The sequence below is a fragment of the Megalops cyprinoides genome, chromosome 22 (genome assembly GCF_013368585.1).
Source record: "Megalops cyprinoides isolate fMegCyp1 chromosome 22, fMegCyp1.pri, whole genome shotgun sequence".
In the NCBI taxonomy this organism is placed as follows: Eukaryota; Metazoa; Chordata; class Actinopteri; order Elopiformes; family Megalopidae; genus Megalops; species Megalops cyprinoides.
Window position 1 is genome coordinate 25,706,118 of NC_050604.1, and position 20,293 is coordinate 25,726,410.

The following is a 20,293-nucleotide window of genomic DNA, read 5'->3' on the forward strand; positions in this document are numbered from 1 at the left end:
AGATTTAGAGACAGAATCAGTGACAGAAACCAGCAAATCCCTTGTTCTGACAGAAGAAACTAAAATGCTTAAAAAAAGAGTGAAAATCAAAATGAATAAAAGAAAAAGAATCAACATATAAACTCAGGAAAAAAGTTAGTGACAGCACAACAGCAATGAAATCACGTCATTTTTACTGCCATAATGTCAACTAAGAGAACAGGAGGTGCATCATTAGAAAGGACAAACAAATTTGTATTAATTTATCTACTGAAAGTCCATGAGCAACAGTTCAATTCTGAGTGGGGGAGGGTTCCCTGTTCCCCCTAGTTTTCTGTAAAAATACAAAATCATTCCACTTTTTCTCTTAAAAAAAAAAGAGGGCGAACAACGCAAACAGAAAAATGGAAAGAATGGAAAAAAAAATCACTATGACCTTCCCAAACTTATCATTATTATGACTAACTATTATCATTATAATTATTACTTATTTGATATATACACAGAAATATTTGCAATATTTTTTTTACTCAATTTAAGTACACTTGAAAATGAAATGTATTTTTTAGAGCACACACACAATGCACCCCATGTTTCTCTTCAATTTTTTTGAAGTTGCTCTGTCACCCCCCCACCACACACACACACAAACACACAAACACACACACAAACACACACACAAACACACACACACACAAACACACAAACACACACTTGCATATGCTCGTATAAATGGAAAACTTACATTTTAGCCTACACAGGTACTCTAAGCCCCAGCAGATGAGCCAGTATTAGAGTACCCATCCCTAATCCTAACCATTTTGAGAAAAAAGTGGAAACTGATCCAGGATCAGTACCAAGGACAGGAGCTACCTGCATCGTTCCTACTTAAAAATACTACGACAGACAAAAACAAACTACAGTGTAATCCTTCAAGTCCGTTTTCTGTGCGTCAGTTACTGTACTGCCCCTAGGTGGTGGGTCGGTGTTACTGCACCATATTATCAGCAAGACGTCTGCAACACTTGAGCTCATGTGCACATCAATGCCTTCAATACAAGGCAAAGCCTACCAAACTCAAAGTGACAAAAATATATTACACTATACCCAATTGCTAATACTCTTTTGTTACATCATACATTTCTGTGACAAATCCTTCATTTTAGACAGTGATCAGGTACGGCACATAAAACATATGGGACAGGCTAACAGACAAAAAAAGACCCTTCATGTAACTCCAAAAAAAAAAAAATTGGAGAAAGAAAAGACTGGAGACCGATCACAGACTGATGACAGAGAAACCCAAAGGCCCTCAGTGAACACACCACTCAGCACTGCAGTGACCCACTGATGCCGCTGCGCTGTGAGATTCTGGGAAGGAACAACAGCGTTGTCCTGGAAACAGACCCACTCCTGATGGAGACATACTGATATAGCGCCCAAATAACTGGGGTCCAAACGTGCGCGGATGAGCTTAAGAGCTGGACCCCTTTTGTATGAGTCAGCCATAATCCCCAAGCTGCAGAGATGCAGAGTTGCTGGCTCATATGTGCTGTTCTGGTGTGCACTGAAAATGTGCCATCTAGAAATCACCAGTCACTGACCAATCAGACTGAAAGCCAGCCGTTTTAGCGACCTGACAGCCAGGCAGACGTGGAGAATGTATTTGCTGTTAATAGTTCCCCCTCCCAAAAGGCATGCCTTGTGCATGACTGCAAGTGAAAAGATTTCAGGTCACTTATCCCGACCTGGTTCGGAAGGTGCATATCCACGGTCGCCACGCCAACCGTTCCGAGACTCACTCCTGAGCGGAATACTGCGTCTGAGGTGAGAATGCCACTTCAAAGTGCTGAGTACCCCACTACGGCCTGGGCCTCAGCCACCGGGCTCTGGAGTGGCTCCCTGAGGAACACACCCAGAGCACACCCAGGACCAGGGACCTGGCGGTAACACTTACGCTGATACTGCCTGAAGCTGGCTAGCAGCTCCACTAGAACCACATGTTAATATCTGCCAGAAGTGTGCATGTTCTAGAACAGAACTGCAAGAAGCTGTAGAACTGTGCTCACTCTAGAACAGGATGTCAAGATCATCTGGATTTGTGCATGTTCTAGAACCAAGCAATAATATGTAAAAAAAAAAATCTTTGCATATCCTAGAACCATGTAATAAGAAAAAAAACTCTACATGTTCTAAATACCTGCTAAAACTGTATGTGGTGCATTATGGGGGTCATCAGACAGACAGACAGAGACAGACAGACAGAGAGCACTCACACACTCATTCCAGCACAGCATCTGTGAAACAGTAAAAGCTTACCCTTCCCTCCCCTGGTTATCACTGTGCCCCCTTTTCCCTTAATGTGAACCCCCAGGCCACCCCACGGAAGAGGGAGAGGGGTGTGCAGGGGCCAGGGGCACCCCACAGGGGTTAGTGTGATAGGGGGGGGTGGGGGGGGTACGAGAGCAATCACGTCAAACCTCTCTGTTCAAACAGTGTTAAATTGCTAGTATTTCATAATCAGGCTTAATCTGACTTAACTAAACCCAGTACAGAGGAAAGCAGGGGGAGAGAGAACTGCTGGGACCGGGTTATTAATCAAGGAGAGGCGGGGGGGGATGAGACGCTGTCTAAAAATGGATGAACGCTTTAAGGAAGACCCCCCCCCGCCCCCTTTCTCAGTTGGTTGCACCCACCCTCAGCCACACAGCTGGAAGAGGAGGGCAGCAGGATGCTGAAAGGGGGGTGATTAGTGAGAATACGAGGGGACAGTCGCCCTGTCGCACGGCCCCTTCACGGCGACGGCAGCTAGCGGCTCGTCTGGGGTGCTTCCGTCCGCGGGCAGGCCGACGGGCTCAGAATATGTCGGGGCAGGCATCCCAGCTGCCCTGCTCCTTGGCCTCCCAGTATCCTCCCCTGTAGATGTGCGTGACCTCGCCGGTGACAGGGTCCTCGAAGCGGTCGAACCACAGCGCCTTGTAGTTGTCCTGGTGGGTGCCTGAACAGAAATCGAACACACAACCTTGTTACCCACGTCATCACCCCCCAACGAAGAAGATGGGGAACAGTGCCCCGCCCACAGCACTCGCCAGTGTCCCGCCCACAGCACTCGCCAACTGTGACAGTTAATGCTTCTATCACCACTGCAGCGTTCAGCCCATATGGAACAGTGACATACACCAACTGAAATGTGAAATCTGGATAATAACACATTTGTCAAAATATATGACAAAATATATCAAGTACTGCCACTGCCAAACACACAATTTCACATTTATATTGCAGCAATAACTGTGCAGTCAATGTAGATTCAGAGCATAGTAGCACGCAGTTTATAAAAAGAAAGAGGCAGCATGTGACATTTCTAAAATAATCACTAGTTTCACTTTCTGTAAATTTTGGATCAGATACATATATAGATTTTTGGCAGACATCACTCTTCCATAAGGGCACCTCCTTCACACACCTACATTCTTTATCCCTCACACTCTTCAGCCTGCCTCACATTCCCATGTGAAAACCACGCCCTTCACTAAGATAAGCACACACAGCTCACCTCACCACCTGCTGGGTGCTGACTGGGCGGGTGAAACGCACGCTGCTCGTGATTGCTCGGCTGTGCGCATACATTATCACACACTAGAGCACGGCTGTCACAGGGTGTGCTGGCAGGCCATAAACAAAGGGAGTGAGGCTAAACACCGCTCTACTGGCTAATACACTCCACAGAGAGGGAAGGGCGGGACGAGGGGAGGCAGAGGTGTAGGGGAAAGAGGGAGGGAAGGAGAGGGAGAAAAGAGGGAGGGAAGGAGAGGGAGAAAGGGGGGGGGGTGTTACTTGCTTTTGACTGTGGTCTCATGAGGCCCTTCCATGGAATTGACTGTCAGAAAAAAGAAAAAAAAGAAAAACAAAAAGAAGCGATTGGACAGACAGAAAGAGATGGCGAGGAGGAGCGGGGGAAGGATGAAGGCGGTACTGGAGCCTCTGAAGTGGACATGAACGAGCCCCGGGGAGTCTGCGGGCAGAGGGACAGGGATGCCGGGACAGACGGACGGACAGGTGAATCGACAGAGAGAGAGAAAAGGTGAGGCAACGAGGGGGAAGAGAGAGCTGTGGTGTATGAAAACGGGACAGATGGGACAGAGAGAGGGGGACAGGCCGCAGATTCGTTCTGTGTAAGAGCACCTGCTAAATGACTAAATGGAAATGCAGATTTTGGGCAGCAGTGTGGTTCAGTGGTGAGGAGCAGGCTTTGCAACCCTGAGGCTGCCAGTCTGATTCCAAGTTGAGATACTACTGTTACACCCTTAAGCAAGGTACCCAAACTGCCTCAGCAAATGTCCAGCTGTACGTGGATAACATGGAGAAATGTAAGCTATGTAAGTTACTCTGGAGAAAAGTGTCTGCCGGCCAAAATGAAATGAGGTCTGTGAGGATGGGGAGAGAGGAGGACAGAGAGGGGACAGAGAGACAGTGAAAACGCTACTTGCTTTTGACAGGAGAATCGAGTGGAACTTCCCCCTGGTCGGCTGAGAGACAGAGAGCGGACAGAAAAGCAAAAAATATGGATGAAACAAATCAAACGTAAATATGCAGAGAAAGGGAATGAAGAATAAACCCACAGTGAGATGGAATGGTATGTGCTGGGGAGACCGGGGAAAGGAAGGAAGAACGAACAGGAGGAGGAGAGAAGATCCTGACACAAACACAAACCTCATTGCTGCAGGAAATCACCATGCGTCTGCGTGTGTGTGTGTGCATGCGTGGATCTGTGTGTGCGTGTGTGTATGCTTACCTCTGTGCACTGGTGTGTGGCCACACGCTTGAGTGTGTGCGTGTGCGTGCGCGCGCGTGTGTGTGTGTGTGTGTGAGTGTGCGTGTGTGTGTGTGTGTGTGTGTGTGTGTGGGGCAGAGTTTAGGCCAGAGACAGTGAGAGGAACAGAGATAGGGGAGTACTTGCTTTTCAGAGGAGAGTCAGTAATGGAGTCCTCAATGACAGCTTGAGGGAGAGACAGAGACAGACGAATGAACGATGGCCACACCCACAGGGGGAACAGACACACAGACAGAGGAGAGAAAAGGAGGGAAAAGGACGCAGAGGAGCAGAGGTTCAGTCCCCTCTCCCTCCTTCCCTCCGGGCACCGGAAGCGCGCTCTCACCCTCGTCGGCGGAGTTGGCGGTGCGGGCCGCCTCCCTCTCCCGCTCTCGGCGGGCGCTGCGCTGTTTCTCCTCCAGCCGCTGCTTCTCGGCGTTGGCCTCCTCCCAGCGGCCCTCCTCCATCAGACGCTGGTCCGGCCGCCACCGGCTGTCGGTGGGAGCCACGCCCTCCTCCGACTCGTTCAGCGTCAGGGCCAGAGAGGAGAAGTAGTACATGTTCTCAGCGCCCTCTCTGACGAACACAGACAGAGGAGCGCGTCCGTTATATATGAATATATACAGAAGTATCTGTATCTGTATATGCACACACCCACAAGCTTGCGCGCACACACACACACGCAGGCACACAGACACACATACGCAGACACACGCACGCGCACACACACACACACACACACACACACACATACGCAGACACACGCACGCGCACACACAGACACACACACACACACAGACAGACACACATACGCAGACACACGCACGCGCACACACACACACACACACACACTTGTTCACACACACACTCACGGGAGCGGGTTCTTCTTCCACAGCTCCCTGGCCCGCAGTGTCTGGTACACAGTCTTCTGTTTGCCCTCGGTGCCGTTCTCCCCCCCCCGGCTGCTTTGCATCACGCGGGAGAACTCCATCCTCTCGTCCCACGTCCCCGACAGCACGAAGTGCGCCTTCCCGTCCTTATCCGTCACCACGCCTGTCACCTGCGCGGAGACGCAGAGCCATCACACACGCTCTCACAGAGCCCACACGCACACGCTCTCACAGAGCCCACACACACACACACACTCTCTCACAGAGCCCACACGCACACACACACACACTCTCTCACAGAGCCCACACGCACACACACACACACACACACACTCTCACAGAGCCCACACGCACACACACACACACTCTCACAGAGCCCACACACACACACACACACCCGCTCTCACAGAGCCCACACACACACGCTCTCACAGAGCCCACACGCACACACTCTCACAGAGCCCACACACACACACACACACACACACACACACACACACACACACACACACACACAGCCATCATACACGGACACGCGCGCACACACACACACACACACACACACAGCCGTCACACACGGACACGCGCACACACACACACACACACACACACGGACACGCGCGCACACACACACACACACACACACACACACACACACACAGCCGTCACACACACACACACAGCCGTCACACACACACACACACACACACACACACACACACACACACACACACACACACACACACAGCCATCATACACGGACACGCGCGCACACACACACACACACACACACACAGCCGTCACACACGGACACGCGCACACACACACACACACACACACACACACACACACACGGACACGCGCGCACACACACACACACACACACACACACACACACACACACACACACAGCCGTCACACACACACACACAGCCGTCACACACACACACACACACACACACACACACACACACACACACACACACACACACACACACACACACACACACACACAGGAAAACAGAGAAACAGCGCTGCAGCACATAAACAGAGCAGTACAGAAGCACTTCTGCCACACCCTCTCAGCGGATACACAGCGGCTCAACACACAAAAGCAAATCCAACCTTCCTGGCCACGTCTCTGGAGAAGTAGCTGTAGGGGGCGAACTTGAGGTGACAGCGGTCCCCGGTGCGGTGATTCACCACGTCGATCTCCCCGGACTGACAGCAGGAGAGAGAGGCACACAGCCAGATGAGACAAGGATCCGCTCTACTGGCAGGTAAAACCAGTAAAACAGGCATCCTAAATTGATGTAGGTATAAGTATCTTTAAATATGATAGGTATGTCACAGGCAAGTCAATGAATTACAGTCATGACCAGACAGAAAAGAATTCTTCACTGTGAGTGATGCTGGTATTTTCAGCCTCTGGCATTAAAAACTTTAGGAGGTGATCTTGTCCTTCTCTCCCTCACCTGGTCAATCCAGAGTTTCCCCACAATGATGTTGTGAACAGTGGTGGTGACTTTCTTCCAGGAGTAGTGATTGTTACTCTTCTCAAATATACAGTGGATTGAACCTGTGAAGTTAAAGAGAGGAGTTCAACACACAGATGCATGTGCCTGCAAAACAAAGCACAATATAATACAGCACTTCCCCAACCTACAGGTAAAACCCCTCCCCCTCTGCCCCTCAGAGACATGACTGACAGGTATAACCCCTCCCCCTCTGCCCCTCAGAGACATGACTGACAGGTAAAACCCCTCCCCCTCTGCCCCTCAGAGACATGACTGACAGGTATAACCCCTCCCCTCTGCCCCTCAGAGACATGACTGACAGGTATAACCCCTCCCCCTGGCTCACCCAGGGGCATGATGGACAGGTATTTGCCCCTGAATTTGCTGGCAAGGGCGATCTCCTGCCTCAGGGTCCAGCCTCTCTCGGAGATCGCATGATGCGCGGCCGCGGGGGGGTGGTGGCTCACCTGGGGGAGGGGGGTGATGGTTAAAAACAAAATGCAGCTTCACATAAACATCGACAGCTACATCTACACCTGCCTGTCACAGGACAGTCCGTGTTCTCTACAGCAACAACACCAGAATTTAAAAAGGGGTTGCTAATCAGACCCCTCCAATGGATCACAGAGTACCTAATCATGCATTTATCAAACAACCAAACATCTATTTACTATTAACTAATGAGTATTTAAGTACGGAAGGTAAATGCTGGTTACATGGTATTTCACAACTGTAATCCTGTTACTTCTATTCCCAAGAGCATACACTGGAGTTATCCTGCAATTGCACATTTCTGCCTCTAGATGGTAGTGTTCCCCAGAGGCCAGCACCTGTGTTAGGCAGTTTCAGCACCTCTCTCCCTGGACAGCTCCTTGCATTAAACCATTCTTCATCAGTGGCTGTTTCCTCATGTTACACAAAATCCAGTGCAGATTCTGCACTCTTTAAACCAGGGCCTGACCCTGACCCTCAGCTCTGTCACTGGTGTGCATATGGGGGGTTGGCTGGCTTGAAGCAGCTTGTAAGTCCCATGTCTCTCTCTCTTACCTGCTCACACAGAGACCGGTCTCTCTCTCTCACCTGCTCACACAGAGACCGGTCTCTCTCTCTCTCTCTCTCACCTGCTCACACAGAGACCTGTCTCTCTCTCTCTCTCTCACCTGCTCACACAGAGACCTGTCTCTCTCTCTCTCTCTCACCTGCTCGCAGAGGGAGCGGTAGCCGCTCTCTCTCAGGCGGTCCAGCTCAAAGGTCTCCCCCAGCAGGGGGTTGAAGGGCTTGCCGGTGCGGTGCACAGTGGTTGAGTAGGACGACACGGTGAAGGCCGCCACGTAGCACAGCTGCTCCAGGGAGCTCTGGCACTTGGCCGCCTTGTCCAGCAGCTCGGAGTACTCCAGGTCCTCAGACAGCCGCTGCAGCATGGACAGGGGCTCGTTAAAGTTCACCTGCAGGACAGAGGGAGAGGGGGTTAGCACAAAGCACGCACACCTACACAGAGAGAGAGATAGAGGGAAGGAGAAAGAGAAAGAGAGAACAGGACATTTCAATTCTTTTTTAAAATCTGGAATGTCAAAAGCTTTTTCCCCTTTTTCATGCAATTTGGAATGCCCAATTCTGCCCTCAAATGCTGCCCCTATTGCTGCAGCCCCTACTGCCAGTGCGGGAGGGTGCAGACAAACACACGCTCTCCTCTGAACACGTGATGTCAGCCTCGGCATCGTTGCACACTGCAGCTCCCAGGCTAAGCTGCTGCAGACTTGAGTCAGAGGAGGACACTTCATATGCAGCTTTATGCAGGGAGAGCGGCAGGTGGCTGACTGGCCAGCAGGGGTCGCTAATGTGCAATGCAGCAGACCCCTGGCCAACCCACCCTCCCCTATTTCCCTCAGTGGAATTAAGCCAATTTATTCCATCAGTATGGAATCCAACCGACGGATTGTCAGCTGATGACACGGCTGAGACTGAACCCAGCCCACGTTTAAATTCTAAAAGCACAATGACTACGTCCTAGTGCAGGTTTCACCACTTCTGCTTTGCACTGTTTTTAAAATGATTTAGCAAGGCAATATGTTTTTCTGTCATGGTAACGATGCCAGTTTGAGCTGAAAATGGGGTCTGTTCAGAGGGAGGGGAGAGACGCTCACAGGCATGGGGATCTTGGAGAGCTCTTTGCCGATGCAGTTCTTCATGATGCTCCACAGATTCAGCGAATAGTTGGGCTTATCGGGTATGCGGGTCCGCCTCTTCCTCACAGGCTCCACCTCCTGAGGCTGGGGAGACTCCGGATTGGATGCCAGGGACTGCTCGTCAAGCTGGTTGTGGCCAAGAGGAGAATGGAGAGGGTGAGCTGGTGTCGCCTTTCATGCAAATTCTCATGACTCTCCACAGGAAGAGAGGGCTGGACAGACAGACAGACTCACCGACTGGTCGTCCATTCCAATCTCACTGCTGATACCACTGATATTGCTGCCTGATCTCCTGGGAGGGGGAGAGAGAGGGAGAAAATTGGAATGAATCAAAAGCAGGAGATGCTCAGTAGATGTCAAAGTGAAACACCTTTACCTATTTGCTTATACATTTATTTCGTCTTGCGCTATACACTGTGCTCTGGCAATGCTTAAGAATGTATTTAATAGCAGTAAATCAAAGTGAAGTGGACTAGACAAGACTGGAACTGAACCGAGAGAGAGAGAGAGAGAGAGAGAGAGAGAGAGAGAGAGAGAGAGAGAGAGAGAGAGAGAGGAGAGAGAGGAGAGAGAGGAGAGAGAGAGAGAGAGAGAGAATCAGGGTGCTCACTTGTGGTACTTGGGGTCTGCGGGTACAGTGATAAACTCAGCCACATCCTCCATGGCATCGAAAAACTCGATTTCATCATCCTCATCACTCAGGTCCCCTTTCCCCGACACTGAGCCTGAAACAGGGAGGGGGGGGGAGGGGGCTGTTAGACGCAGGTAGCTGACACCTGAGATGCACTTCCTGTATTCCTGCTCAAAATATAAAGACATGCAGAAAACTGAAATCAATCTGTGAGCATAACACTCTGATTTAACACTGCCCCAGACGGACACAAAGCGCTGTCCTGCTGGAAGAGAAGCAGCAGATCCCAGTGTCAGAGACCCGGCGCGTTTCTGCCTGCAGCACAGGGACAGGGAGTCGATATTCTGCATGAACAGGCTTGCTGTTTGTGTACAGAAATTAAAGGGACTCAGAAATGAAAGGGACAGAATTAAAGGTTTCATTCTTAGTGCATAATCTCTTTCAGCGCCAAAAGCCTTGCTGCTGTTGTGGTTTCCACTTCCATTTCTGTGTTTTTGTGGGCCGTGCGAATGAAGCACATTTCAACGTGGATGTGAGTGTGAGTGTGGGGGAGGGGAGGCTTTCGCATCCTTGCTGATGGAGAGTGCGAGTGGGTGAGTGTGAGGGAGCACGTGTGAGTGTGACTGAGTGAGTGTGGGCATGGATGGGAGTGCGGATGTGACAGGGGGGCGTGGCTCTCGCACCCTTGCTCTCCCGGCTGGGGCTGGTCTGCGAGGCGGGCAGCACGGTGGCCCCCCTGAAGGCCCGCTCCAGGTGGTTGTGCTGCTTGGCCAGCTGCTCCAGCGTCTCCTCCAGCCGCACCCTCTGCTCCCGCTCCGCCTGCAGGGCCTTCTGCCAGCGCTTACTGTGCGCCTGGGCCAGAGCCAGGAAGTCCCGACACGCCTGAGAGAGACACAGCCGGGAGTCAGAGACACGCAGCCGGGAGTCAGGGACACGCAGCCGGGAGTCAGAGACACGCAGCCGGGAGTCAGGGACACGCAGCCGGGAGTCAGAGACACGCAGCCGGGAGTCAGAGACACGCAGCCGGGAGTCAGAGACACGCAGCCGGGAGTCAGAAACACGCAGCCGGGAGTCAGGGACACGCAGCCGGGAGTCAGAGACACGCAGCCGGGAGTCAGAGACACGCAGCCGGGAGTCAGGGACACGCAGCCGGGAGTCAGAGACACGCAGCCGGGAGTCAGAGACACGCAGCCGGGAGTCAGAGACACGCAGCCGGGAGTCAGAGACACGCAGCCGGGAGTCAGAGTCACGCAGCCGGGAGTCAGGGACACGCAGCCGGGAGTCAGAGACACGCAGCCGGGAGTCAGAGACGGCCAGGAGAGAAACGCACGGAGACACATAGCCAGGAGAGACACGTCAGAGATACACAGCCAGGAGAGAGGCAGAGAGGACACAGACACTTGAGAAACACATCAGACACACACACTGAGCCAGGACAGGCATACAGAGACAGGAGACACTCAGATACGTACTGAGGCTGAGAGTGAGAGTGAAAGAGAGACACAGGAGAGGTGCAGACTAAGCCAGGAGACAGACAGCCAAGACAGAGAGCTTCAGCCTGACTAAGCAGGTAACTCCTGCTCACCTAAAAAAACACTGCGCAAACCTGATCTCTACAGGGCACTAAGTCATAGGACAAATTATCAGAGATACAGAGCTGAGACAGATCCTGACCAAGCACAGTTTCAATGACCACAGCCTGACCAAGCACAGTTTCAGTGACCACAGCCTGACCAAGCACAGTTTCAATGACCACAGCCTGACCAAGCACAGTTTCAATGACCACAGCCTGACCAAGTGCAGGCTCAGTGACCACAGGCTGACCACTGAGAAAGACCGCTACAGGAGTCATGGCTACCAAAGCAGAAGAGGCTCTGTGGTCACACTGCATCAGATTTGGAAAAAGAGATGCACTGCCTCCCACTGAATTTCAGTGATGTCACTTGCTAAATTTCAGTGAAGCCTCCGGCTGAATTTCAGTGATACCTCCGGCTGAATTTCAGTGATGTCACTTGCTAAATTTCAGTGAAGCCTCCGGCTGAATTTCAGTGATGTCACTTGCTAAATTTCAGTGAAGCCTCTGGCTGAATTTCAGTGAAGCCTCCAACCGAATTTGAGTGAATGCTCCACTAATTCAAAGAAATGACAGAGAAAGAGAACCAGCTGGTCTGACAGGGGGAAGGACAGACAGCATCGCTGATTGCTGGGTGTGTGGCAGCGTGTCGTAGCCTGAGGGACCGAGTCGCTGGGGCAGCGTACATAAATTAGTCATGACTGCTGCCATTACCATTCCTCTTACCGTGAACAATATCATTGTTCCACAGCTGTTTATTTCCCTTTTTCCATTATGTATGTGCTGAAGCAACACAATAGGTTGTGTTTGTCATGCCAGTCAAGCTGATTTGAATTTGAATTTGAATTTTACACAGAGCCTCCAGGGCACACAAACACAAGAAGACACATTCAGCAGGAAAGAGTCAGACATGTCAAAGAGGAGAGAGGCACTGAGCCAGGACTGAGACCATGCTGAGAGTGAGAGTGAGACACAAACAGACACACAGAGCTAGGAAAGAGAGAGAGACCGTGCTGAGAGGGAGTGAGAGTGAGAGTGAGACACGTGGACACAGCCTGTGGACAGAGATCGACACAGGAGTCTGTCGGAGAGAGACACACAGACACACGGAAAGGACCCGGGACGTGTGTGAGGGAGCGGGAGACGGACTCACGTTGATCATGGCGTTGGAGGTGATGCGGAACAGTGTGGCCCTCTCCGTCACCTGCCGAATCTTGTCCCCTGTCTCGCCCCCGAGCCGCACTCCCTCCAGCTCCGACAGAGACCTGAGCAATCGATTACATTTTTTTCACACAGCCTGCCCTCCAGGCCTGAGCAAACGATTGTGAGTACCATGCAAGTCCTCTGACGTTCACTCAGCTGTCTATTCAATCATTAACACCCCCAAGAACCAAAACTATCATTTTTAATCAAACAATAAACTGTCCATACCTGAGAAAGCATTGATCCAAAAATGCACAGGAGAAAACGAAGAGACAGTGAAGGAGAGAAACACCTCCTATGACCCTGCATTTAAAACTGAACACTTTTTCATGCCTTTTGCTCCTTCTGTATACTCTTGCATATGGTTCAAATTTGAGTGAACCTGTTTCCCCCTAAAAGCATGTATGGATCTGACACTGCTGTCAGTACAGAACAGCATCTTGGTGAAGCAGCAGCTAGAAAAAAAAACAGCCAGATGAAAAAAAAAAAAACTCTGCACTTGAAAATGAAGTCATTTTCAGAAACCGAAAGCCTTCTCTGACGGCTTCACAAAGCCAAACCCCTGAGTGTTGTCTGTGTCAGTTTCACTGGTTTCACACCTGAGTGCTGTGGTCATTACACACAGACACAGCTGTGGGGAAAAAAAAGGGTGTTTGTGTTTACTGCTCAACCCAGACAGAAAGGTGCATGCTGGGAAGGCGAGGGAGAGATGGGGCTCACCTCTGCAGGGCGGAGCCATGCTTAGCGATCAGGTCGTTGCAGGTGCTCAGGTCTTCCACCTTGCTGCCCAGGGTGCGCAGGGTGGACTGCACCTCCGAATTTCGGTTACTCCCACCCTGTCCCGCGGGAGGGGAAGAGGAAGTGGAGCAGTCGTCCCCTGAATCATCTGCAGGGAGGGGCAGAAGGTCACGAGAGGCACGGTAAAATATTACACTACCTTACTGTCATTTAGCAGACTTACACTTTCATTCATTTAAACTGCTGGATATTTGCTGAGGCAACTCTGGGTTAAGTACAAGGGTACAACAGCAGTGCACCAGCTGGGAATCGAACCAGCAACCTTTTGGTTATGAGACCTCCTCCCAACCACCATGCCACACTGATGCCAAATGTAAATATTTTGGTAATAATTCAAATCAGCAATAGTCACAAGTCCATTTAAGAACAGCTCACACAGGAATCACTTGGCGCTGCATATATTATATATCTTATATGTACACATACACACACACACACACACACTTACTTAGTCATGTGTCACATACTCAGTCATACCAAACTTAGGCATATGACTACTCTGCCCACCCACCTGACCCTACCTATTCTCAGTGACCCCGCCCACCTGACTCAGCCCACACACCTGACCCTGCCCATCCCGTGTGACTCCGCCCATCCTGTGTGACTCCGCCCACCATGACCCCACCCACCCACCCACCTACCTGACTCGGCCTGCATGCGCACGGCCTTAGCCTTGGCCAGCTCCAGGGCGGTGATCCAGCGCTGCCGCTCCACCTCCGAGCTGGCCTTCAGGTGGTACGTCTGCGCACCGCCGTTGGAGATGACGAAGTTGCACGAGTCCTCCACCGCGATGTTCGCCGTCGCCAGGTTGATGGTGCCTCGGCATGTGTGCCCCATCTCTGCCTGGGTCCTGAGGGAGTGGGAGAGAGAGAGAGGGAGAGAGAGAGGGAGAGAGAGGGAGAGAGAGAGGGAGAGAGAGAGGGAGAGGGAGTGAGAAAGAGAGAGGGAGAGAGAGTGAGAAAGAGAGAGGGAGAGAGAGAGAGGGAGAAGACAGAGAGAGCATATGAGATATGGGAGGATGAGGTAAGAGACAGGAGGAAGAGAGGGAAAAAAGGGAATGAGAAGAAGGATTGAAAGTGTGAGAAAGAAGAGGTAGAAGGGGAGAAGGAGATAGACAGAAGTATGGAGAGGGATGCAGAGAGACAGCCTATCAGACAAGGTACATCTGGTGACTGCTGCCCTGGCAATTTCACAGGGTGGCTACCACTGCCTCCCAAAAAGGCCACAGGTGTAACTTGTGATGAAGTAGCTGCACAGTGATAACTCAGAGCTGCACAGAGCTGTACTCTCACGGGCACCCGCGCATGTGGGGAACTGAAGCGCGCATTAATAATTGACGGCAGACAGACAGACAGACAGCTGAACAGCACAGTTTCACTTTAGGCGCTACGCCTGCGTGTCGGAACAACACCCGCGGAGTCGCATTTCACACCCACTTCAACGTATCGTCCGCAACATCTACAATCCACTTCCACTGCCGCACCACAAAAGCGGCCACTGCGGCCGAGTTTTCCGCAGCCACGGTGCTGTGTAATGCAAACACGCAGCAATAAAACGAATGCCTCATAAGAGATTTCCATTAGTTTGTATTATTATCTTCCTTTATTCGTGATTTCCTTCAATTCACCTTGTCTCGCTACAGCTTGCTTGTATTTTCTGATAGATCTTCACACGGATTAACTTGAAATTTATGTTATTGTCATTTAGCAGGCGACTTACAGGTTGCATCTAATAAAGTGGCATGAAAAGACGCACATAAAGGACATCACTAATCACCTATAAAAAGCATCTGTGCCAAACCTAGTGCTGAGATGTGGAGTGCGTGTCTACATTAACATGTAAGCACACCGCAATTCACACAACAAAGGGACTACCATTCCAAAATACAAAGCACATACCCTGAGGTAAACCCTCACATAAATAATTGCACATAACCCAGTGGAACTTGCACATAAGGGTAACGGAAGATCACGCTTGGGTAGGGGGAGGGAGCTGACTGCAAAAAATTGCAACTCATTCCTGAGGAGTGAAAAAAACAGTACCCTCAAGCTTTTCAGGGTTTGCCAAAAATCCTGACACAGCACTCGGATGTCAAACCGGTAATGGGATCGTTACAATGACATGGTCATTACCAAACTGTCAGAAAAAGGAGAACGGCGAATGTGACCTAAAGATAATACAGCACAGAATGGCACGCTGAAATACACAAGTCCAGAAACAACCAAAGGCTGTCTTTCATTCTTATCCGTTTAAGATAAGATCTTTTAACGTGATTTTTAAATCATGTTCTTACCTGTAGTAGGACAGCAGACCGTTGCTCAGGACGAACCATCGTCGCTGGTAGCCCTTGATGTAATTAGTCCATTTAAAGAGCCATCCTTTGTACGTGTCTCCCTGTGTCGGAGTGGGGGCCTTCGGCTCCGACATAACTATAGCCCCTGGCTTCACACTTCAAACTCGGGGCCTAAAACAGTGACCAAACAAATAGGAGGCGTTAAAAAAACGACAAGTAAACTACATGATACGCATTCATGACATTATTTGATGCGCCATCTCGGTGGTCTTCCTCGTTAGTTGCTGCTGACACAATTATAAATGCTGTCATCGCCCTGTTAGCTAGTTAAATATTAGACTAGCCATGTAATTTGCGTATGCGTAATTTCTGTGATTTAACCTTGTAAGAACGGAACTACAATTAATTTCCATAGCAACTCTGTGAACAGTCTAGTTATCTAGAGCTTGTTAATTAAGCAATGGAAAATGCCGATTTTAAGTTAGCTTGCTAGGCTGTCATTCAGTGAGTTAGGCAGCTAAATGACTACGTGGCCAAACACGCAAGCTACTTCCAGATATCTTGCTAGTAGTTATCTAGCTGGCTAACTATATAGCTACAACATCTGTAATAATTCAAACATATAAACAAGATGCATACGCATCAACAATTGCAGAAAATATAGCGACACATTAAATCCGTATTTACAATTTAAGGGAAAAGAAACACAAACACCGTCGCAACAGCTGCGGCCTAGCTATACAGTATCGTACGTGCTCAAGCCTGGGATTTGAGTATTGGATCCGGCCGGATTCACAGCAATGACAGCCGGGCTTCCCAGTCACACACGTAGAGGGGACCCATATTGAGTCTTTTTTTATGTTTTTTAAACGATTTAATACATTTGTCCTCCGTTACCTGACCTTACTGCGACACAGGAAAATGACGTGATTTCAAACAGCAAAGCCCCAAAAACTCCCAGTACTTTCCGACTGTCATTTTAAACGTTGGCTAACTAGCTGCCAGTGTACACTTCGAAAACATCCGATGTGAAATCCACAGTGCATGTTCATACAGTATGTCAACACAGCATAATCGGAAACGCCGGGTCTATCCTTAATTATGTGATATAATTAGATAACCAATATAAGCTTTAAAATGTATGTAACCCCTAACATAGCTAAGCGAATCGCACCTCCGCCTACCTCTCCGACTCTCCGACTCTCCCCCTTCAACAAGGAAGTTAGCTCGCTAGGTGGCTATCTGAAAGGGGGGGGGAGTTGGTTAGAGGGGCATTTTTAATATATGCTGTATTTGAATGTTACTTAAATGAAAGCTGACATTGATTACATCTAATACATTCGAATAACCAACAGTGTAGCGATAATTCGTTTAGTTCGCTACCTTGAATTAGTGGTGTAAGACATTCACAACTCATGATGCCTGGTATTTCAGCGTTACCTGCAGAATTTCCAGCAGTTTAAAAAGTCTGCTTTTCAGTTTCTAGTAGCCCCGATGTCCGTTTGCTACGTTGCTTTACATAGTCCTATACGTCCGGTGAGCCTTACGTGGCGTCTGTATTGGACTTGGTTATGTTGTGATCCACTCTCGAGTCAGACCGATCCGGGCGTAGGCTCTGTATGCTTTATTATGTCTTACAATTTACAAGCAAGACACTTATCCAGAGGTCCTTATGATAAGAGACATACCGCATTTCGCAAGAACAAGGGCATTGGTACGGAATAACTGCCCATCGGTGATTAGGCGTCCAAAGGAAAAAAAACAGTGCAAATAGATATAAAACAGCCGATAAATGCTTTCAACTTCATTGAAAGCAAAAGCAACGTAATCTCATTTCATAGCATACACATAACGGAAATGAGTTTGTTTTTGTCTTTTTTTTTTTAACAATTGCACTGACACAAAATGCAGGCCTGAAATAACTTCTTGCACATTGTAATACAGCACAGGTATTACAGATGTTGAAAGGGATGTATGTGGGTCTTATTTACAGTGTACGTATTGCATTCTTCTTCTTATATGACTAAAAATAATCATTAAAAACACGTTTACTTGGTTCAGAGTTAATTCAAGGAATTTGTATTATTTATATTACGTCATAACAATAGGTTTCAGCCTATTGGACAACAGTCGTGAATGTTTTTTTTTTTTTTTTTTTGCAACTCGGTCTACTGTCAACTGTTTCATGAGCTATGGTTTTTTTTTCTTCATTTTTTCCAAAATGGCTCATAAACACTTCAACAATTATAAAAATGCGACTCCGGTGGGACTCGAACCCACAACCTTTGAATCACCTCTCAAGTGCTTGACTAGAAGTCCAATGCGCTATCCATTGCGCCACGGAGCCACCTGTTGATATGGGGGTGAAAGTGCCTACATGTCCAGTAGGGCCGCACTATCCACTTACTATGTTTGTGGGAACGTAAAATAATTACTTATTAACTTTACTTATTAACTTAGCTTTTGCCTTTGTGCTTATATACGTAAGTACACAATGCCGCAGCGTCACTTGGAAAATAAAAACGTAACATTAACGGAGGCAGTTTAGCTTCTTGGTCTTATTGATTTTCCCCCCTTTCCTCATAAACAGCAATTATCGGTAGGCTACACGTTTCTAAATAAACATATTTTGAGCAGGAACTGTCAAATGGAAATAGCTCTTCAGAAAATAGACGATATGTGTAATTACGATGTGAACCATGTTAATATCACCTTAAAATATCGCAAGCCCTGCACTGAACATTGTAACGTGAAAATGTTTATTTAGCGCTTTTATTAAGCATTGATTTAAATGCTTACAACGAACTGATTGCCTGTAAGCACGTTATTTCACAGTCACGTTCTTGTTCATTTGTGCTGACGATGAGACTTCCGAGAACTAAATTCATGTACCTGAATCCATTTATTCTGTTGGTTAAAACAATTAGGATTCTTCCTAAATGACGACAGCTCTACAGTGTCAGCTGATGTTTGCATATGAGGGAAGCAGCTTTTCTTTGACTTTTCCATGCATGAAAAGTAGCAAACGGGTGTCATTTTTTTTTCCTGGGTACTGGGTATCCAGTACATAGATACAGCAACGTTTCGATATCTATGATCCATGTTACGTTAGGTCGTGGAGGTGACGGCATACGGAGAGAAGGACACAACAGGTCTCACCGGGCAGCCAGCTGGTAACCGAGCTCAGATGAGAAGACCAGTCAGTATATAGTATATCTCTCCAGCCTACCCACAGAAAATATCTTTGGAGGAAAACAAGGTTAAATACGGGAACCCGCAGAAAAAAATGTCAAAAATATACATTAATTACAAAGCGATACAGTAATGTGACTATTATATCGTGGTCTCACGGAATCTACAACATTCTGTAAAAAAAAAAAACTTAGGGCAAATCTTGTGTTATAGCTGAGCTAAAATGTTTCCCAATTTATCTCTTAAACAATCATTACAAGACGGCGACATAAAGCTATATTTGCGAAAAGACTACGTACCCGCGAGTTAGTTAAGTTTTAGAAACCCTCCCTGGCTAGCTCCCACAGGTATTCTGATAGTTAGCTAGACAGATAAAATTGCTATTATTAGTCAGCTTGCGAGCTTTTCATCAAACTTCAACGAAACCAGCCGTAAATGCCATTGCAAACCGAATAATAATAGACATAAACATATTAAGTTGTTTTTTTTTAAAGTTTTGTAGCATACTCAGTTCTCTTAAGTAACTTACACATGAAGTTATGTGAAGTTCGAAGTTGTAGAAGTATGTAACGGTTAAATTTTAACGTTAATGTCAAATTATTGCCAAACATCACATTAAAATTACCGTTGAAGTTGGTATCCAAAACCAAATCCATAGCGTTGAATGAGGTACGCTTAGCACGAGCCCGGATAGCTCAGTCGGTAGAGCATCAGACTTTTAATCTGAGGGTCCAGGGTTCAAGTCCCTGTTCGGGCGGATCGTTTTATTAACGTCATCCGAATACCTTCCACTCAGTATCACGCAATGGGTTACCTGTGCAGAGGCGATGAAACGCGGTGCTTCCACTCCAGGTACGGGCGTCGGTTCTGGGTATGAATAACAGAAACGCAACGGGACAGTCTCTCATCCCCCCATCCTCCGCGCGCGGGGGCGCTGAGCTCGCGCCTCGGGGCACAGTTGACGTGCGCGTGCAGTTTATGCGCGGAATACTGACCCCGTGCGTTGTCGCGAATTATGTTGGGGTTATATATTTTTTTCTCCCACGTTATATTCAGCCCTGTTCTTTCTGCAATTATTTGCGAGCGTAGGTATTCCATAATTACTGAATTTATTCAAAATAAAGTCATTATTGTTTTAGTTTTTCCTTTTTAATTTGCTAGGGTCGCTCCGCTGGCTCCGTAATATTCAAGCATCGTATACATACACAAGCAACGAAC

General features: G+C 48.6%; 1 protein-coding gene and 2 non-coding genes across 5 annotated transcripts; 1 reads left to right on the forward strand and 2 right to left on the reverse strand.

The window, feature by feature from the left end:
* Positions 1-1,649: 1,649 nt before the first annotated feature.
* LOC118769636 (oxysterol binding protein) lies at positions 1,650-17,076 on the reverse strand. Of its 3 annotated transcripts, none has more exons than XM_036516846.1 (16): positions 16,781-17,076; positions 15,884-16,054; positions 14,232-14,440; positions 13,513-13,678; positions 12,743-12,854; positions 10,700-10,898; positions 9,996-10,110; positions 9,620-9,677; positions 9,344-9,511; positions 8,399-8,644; positions 7,546-7,666; positions 7,158-7,261; positions 6,808-6,903; positions 5,665-5,852; positions 5,139-5,368; positions 1,650-2,977 (listed from the first exon to the last, which is right to left on the reverse strand). In XM_036516846.1, exons 2-16 carry the CDS (start codon positions 16,015-16,017, stop codon positions 2,835-2,837), a joined length of 2,289 nt encoding a protein of 762 aa, XP_036372739.1. In that variant the 5' UTR covers positions 16,018-16,054; positions 16,781-17,076; the 3' UTR covers positions 1,650-2,834. The 3 variants fall into 3 exon arrangements, with proteins under 3 accessions (XP_036372739.1, XP_036372737.1, XP_036372738.1); XM_036516844.1 differs by lacking the exon at positions 1,650-2,977 and adding an exon at positions 4,390-4,978; XM_036516845.1 differs by lacking the exons at positions 1,650-2,977; positions 16,781-17,076 and adding exons at positions 4,390-4,978; positions 16,636-16,774.
* A 1,062-nt stretch (positions 17,077-18,138) lies between these two features.
* trnar-ucu lies at positions 18,139-18,230 on the reverse strand. The gene is given in 2 exon segments: positions 18,139-18,174; positions 18,194-18,230. It is a non-coding gene; the product is annotated as a tRNA-Arg (tRNA).
* A 1,529-nt stretch (positions 18,231-19,759) lies between these two features.
* On the forward strand, positions 19,760-19,832 carry trnak-uuu. The gene has a single exon. It is a non-coding gene; the product is annotated as a tRNA-Lys (tRNA).
* The last annotated feature ends 461 nt before the right edge of the window (positions 19,833-20,293 follow it).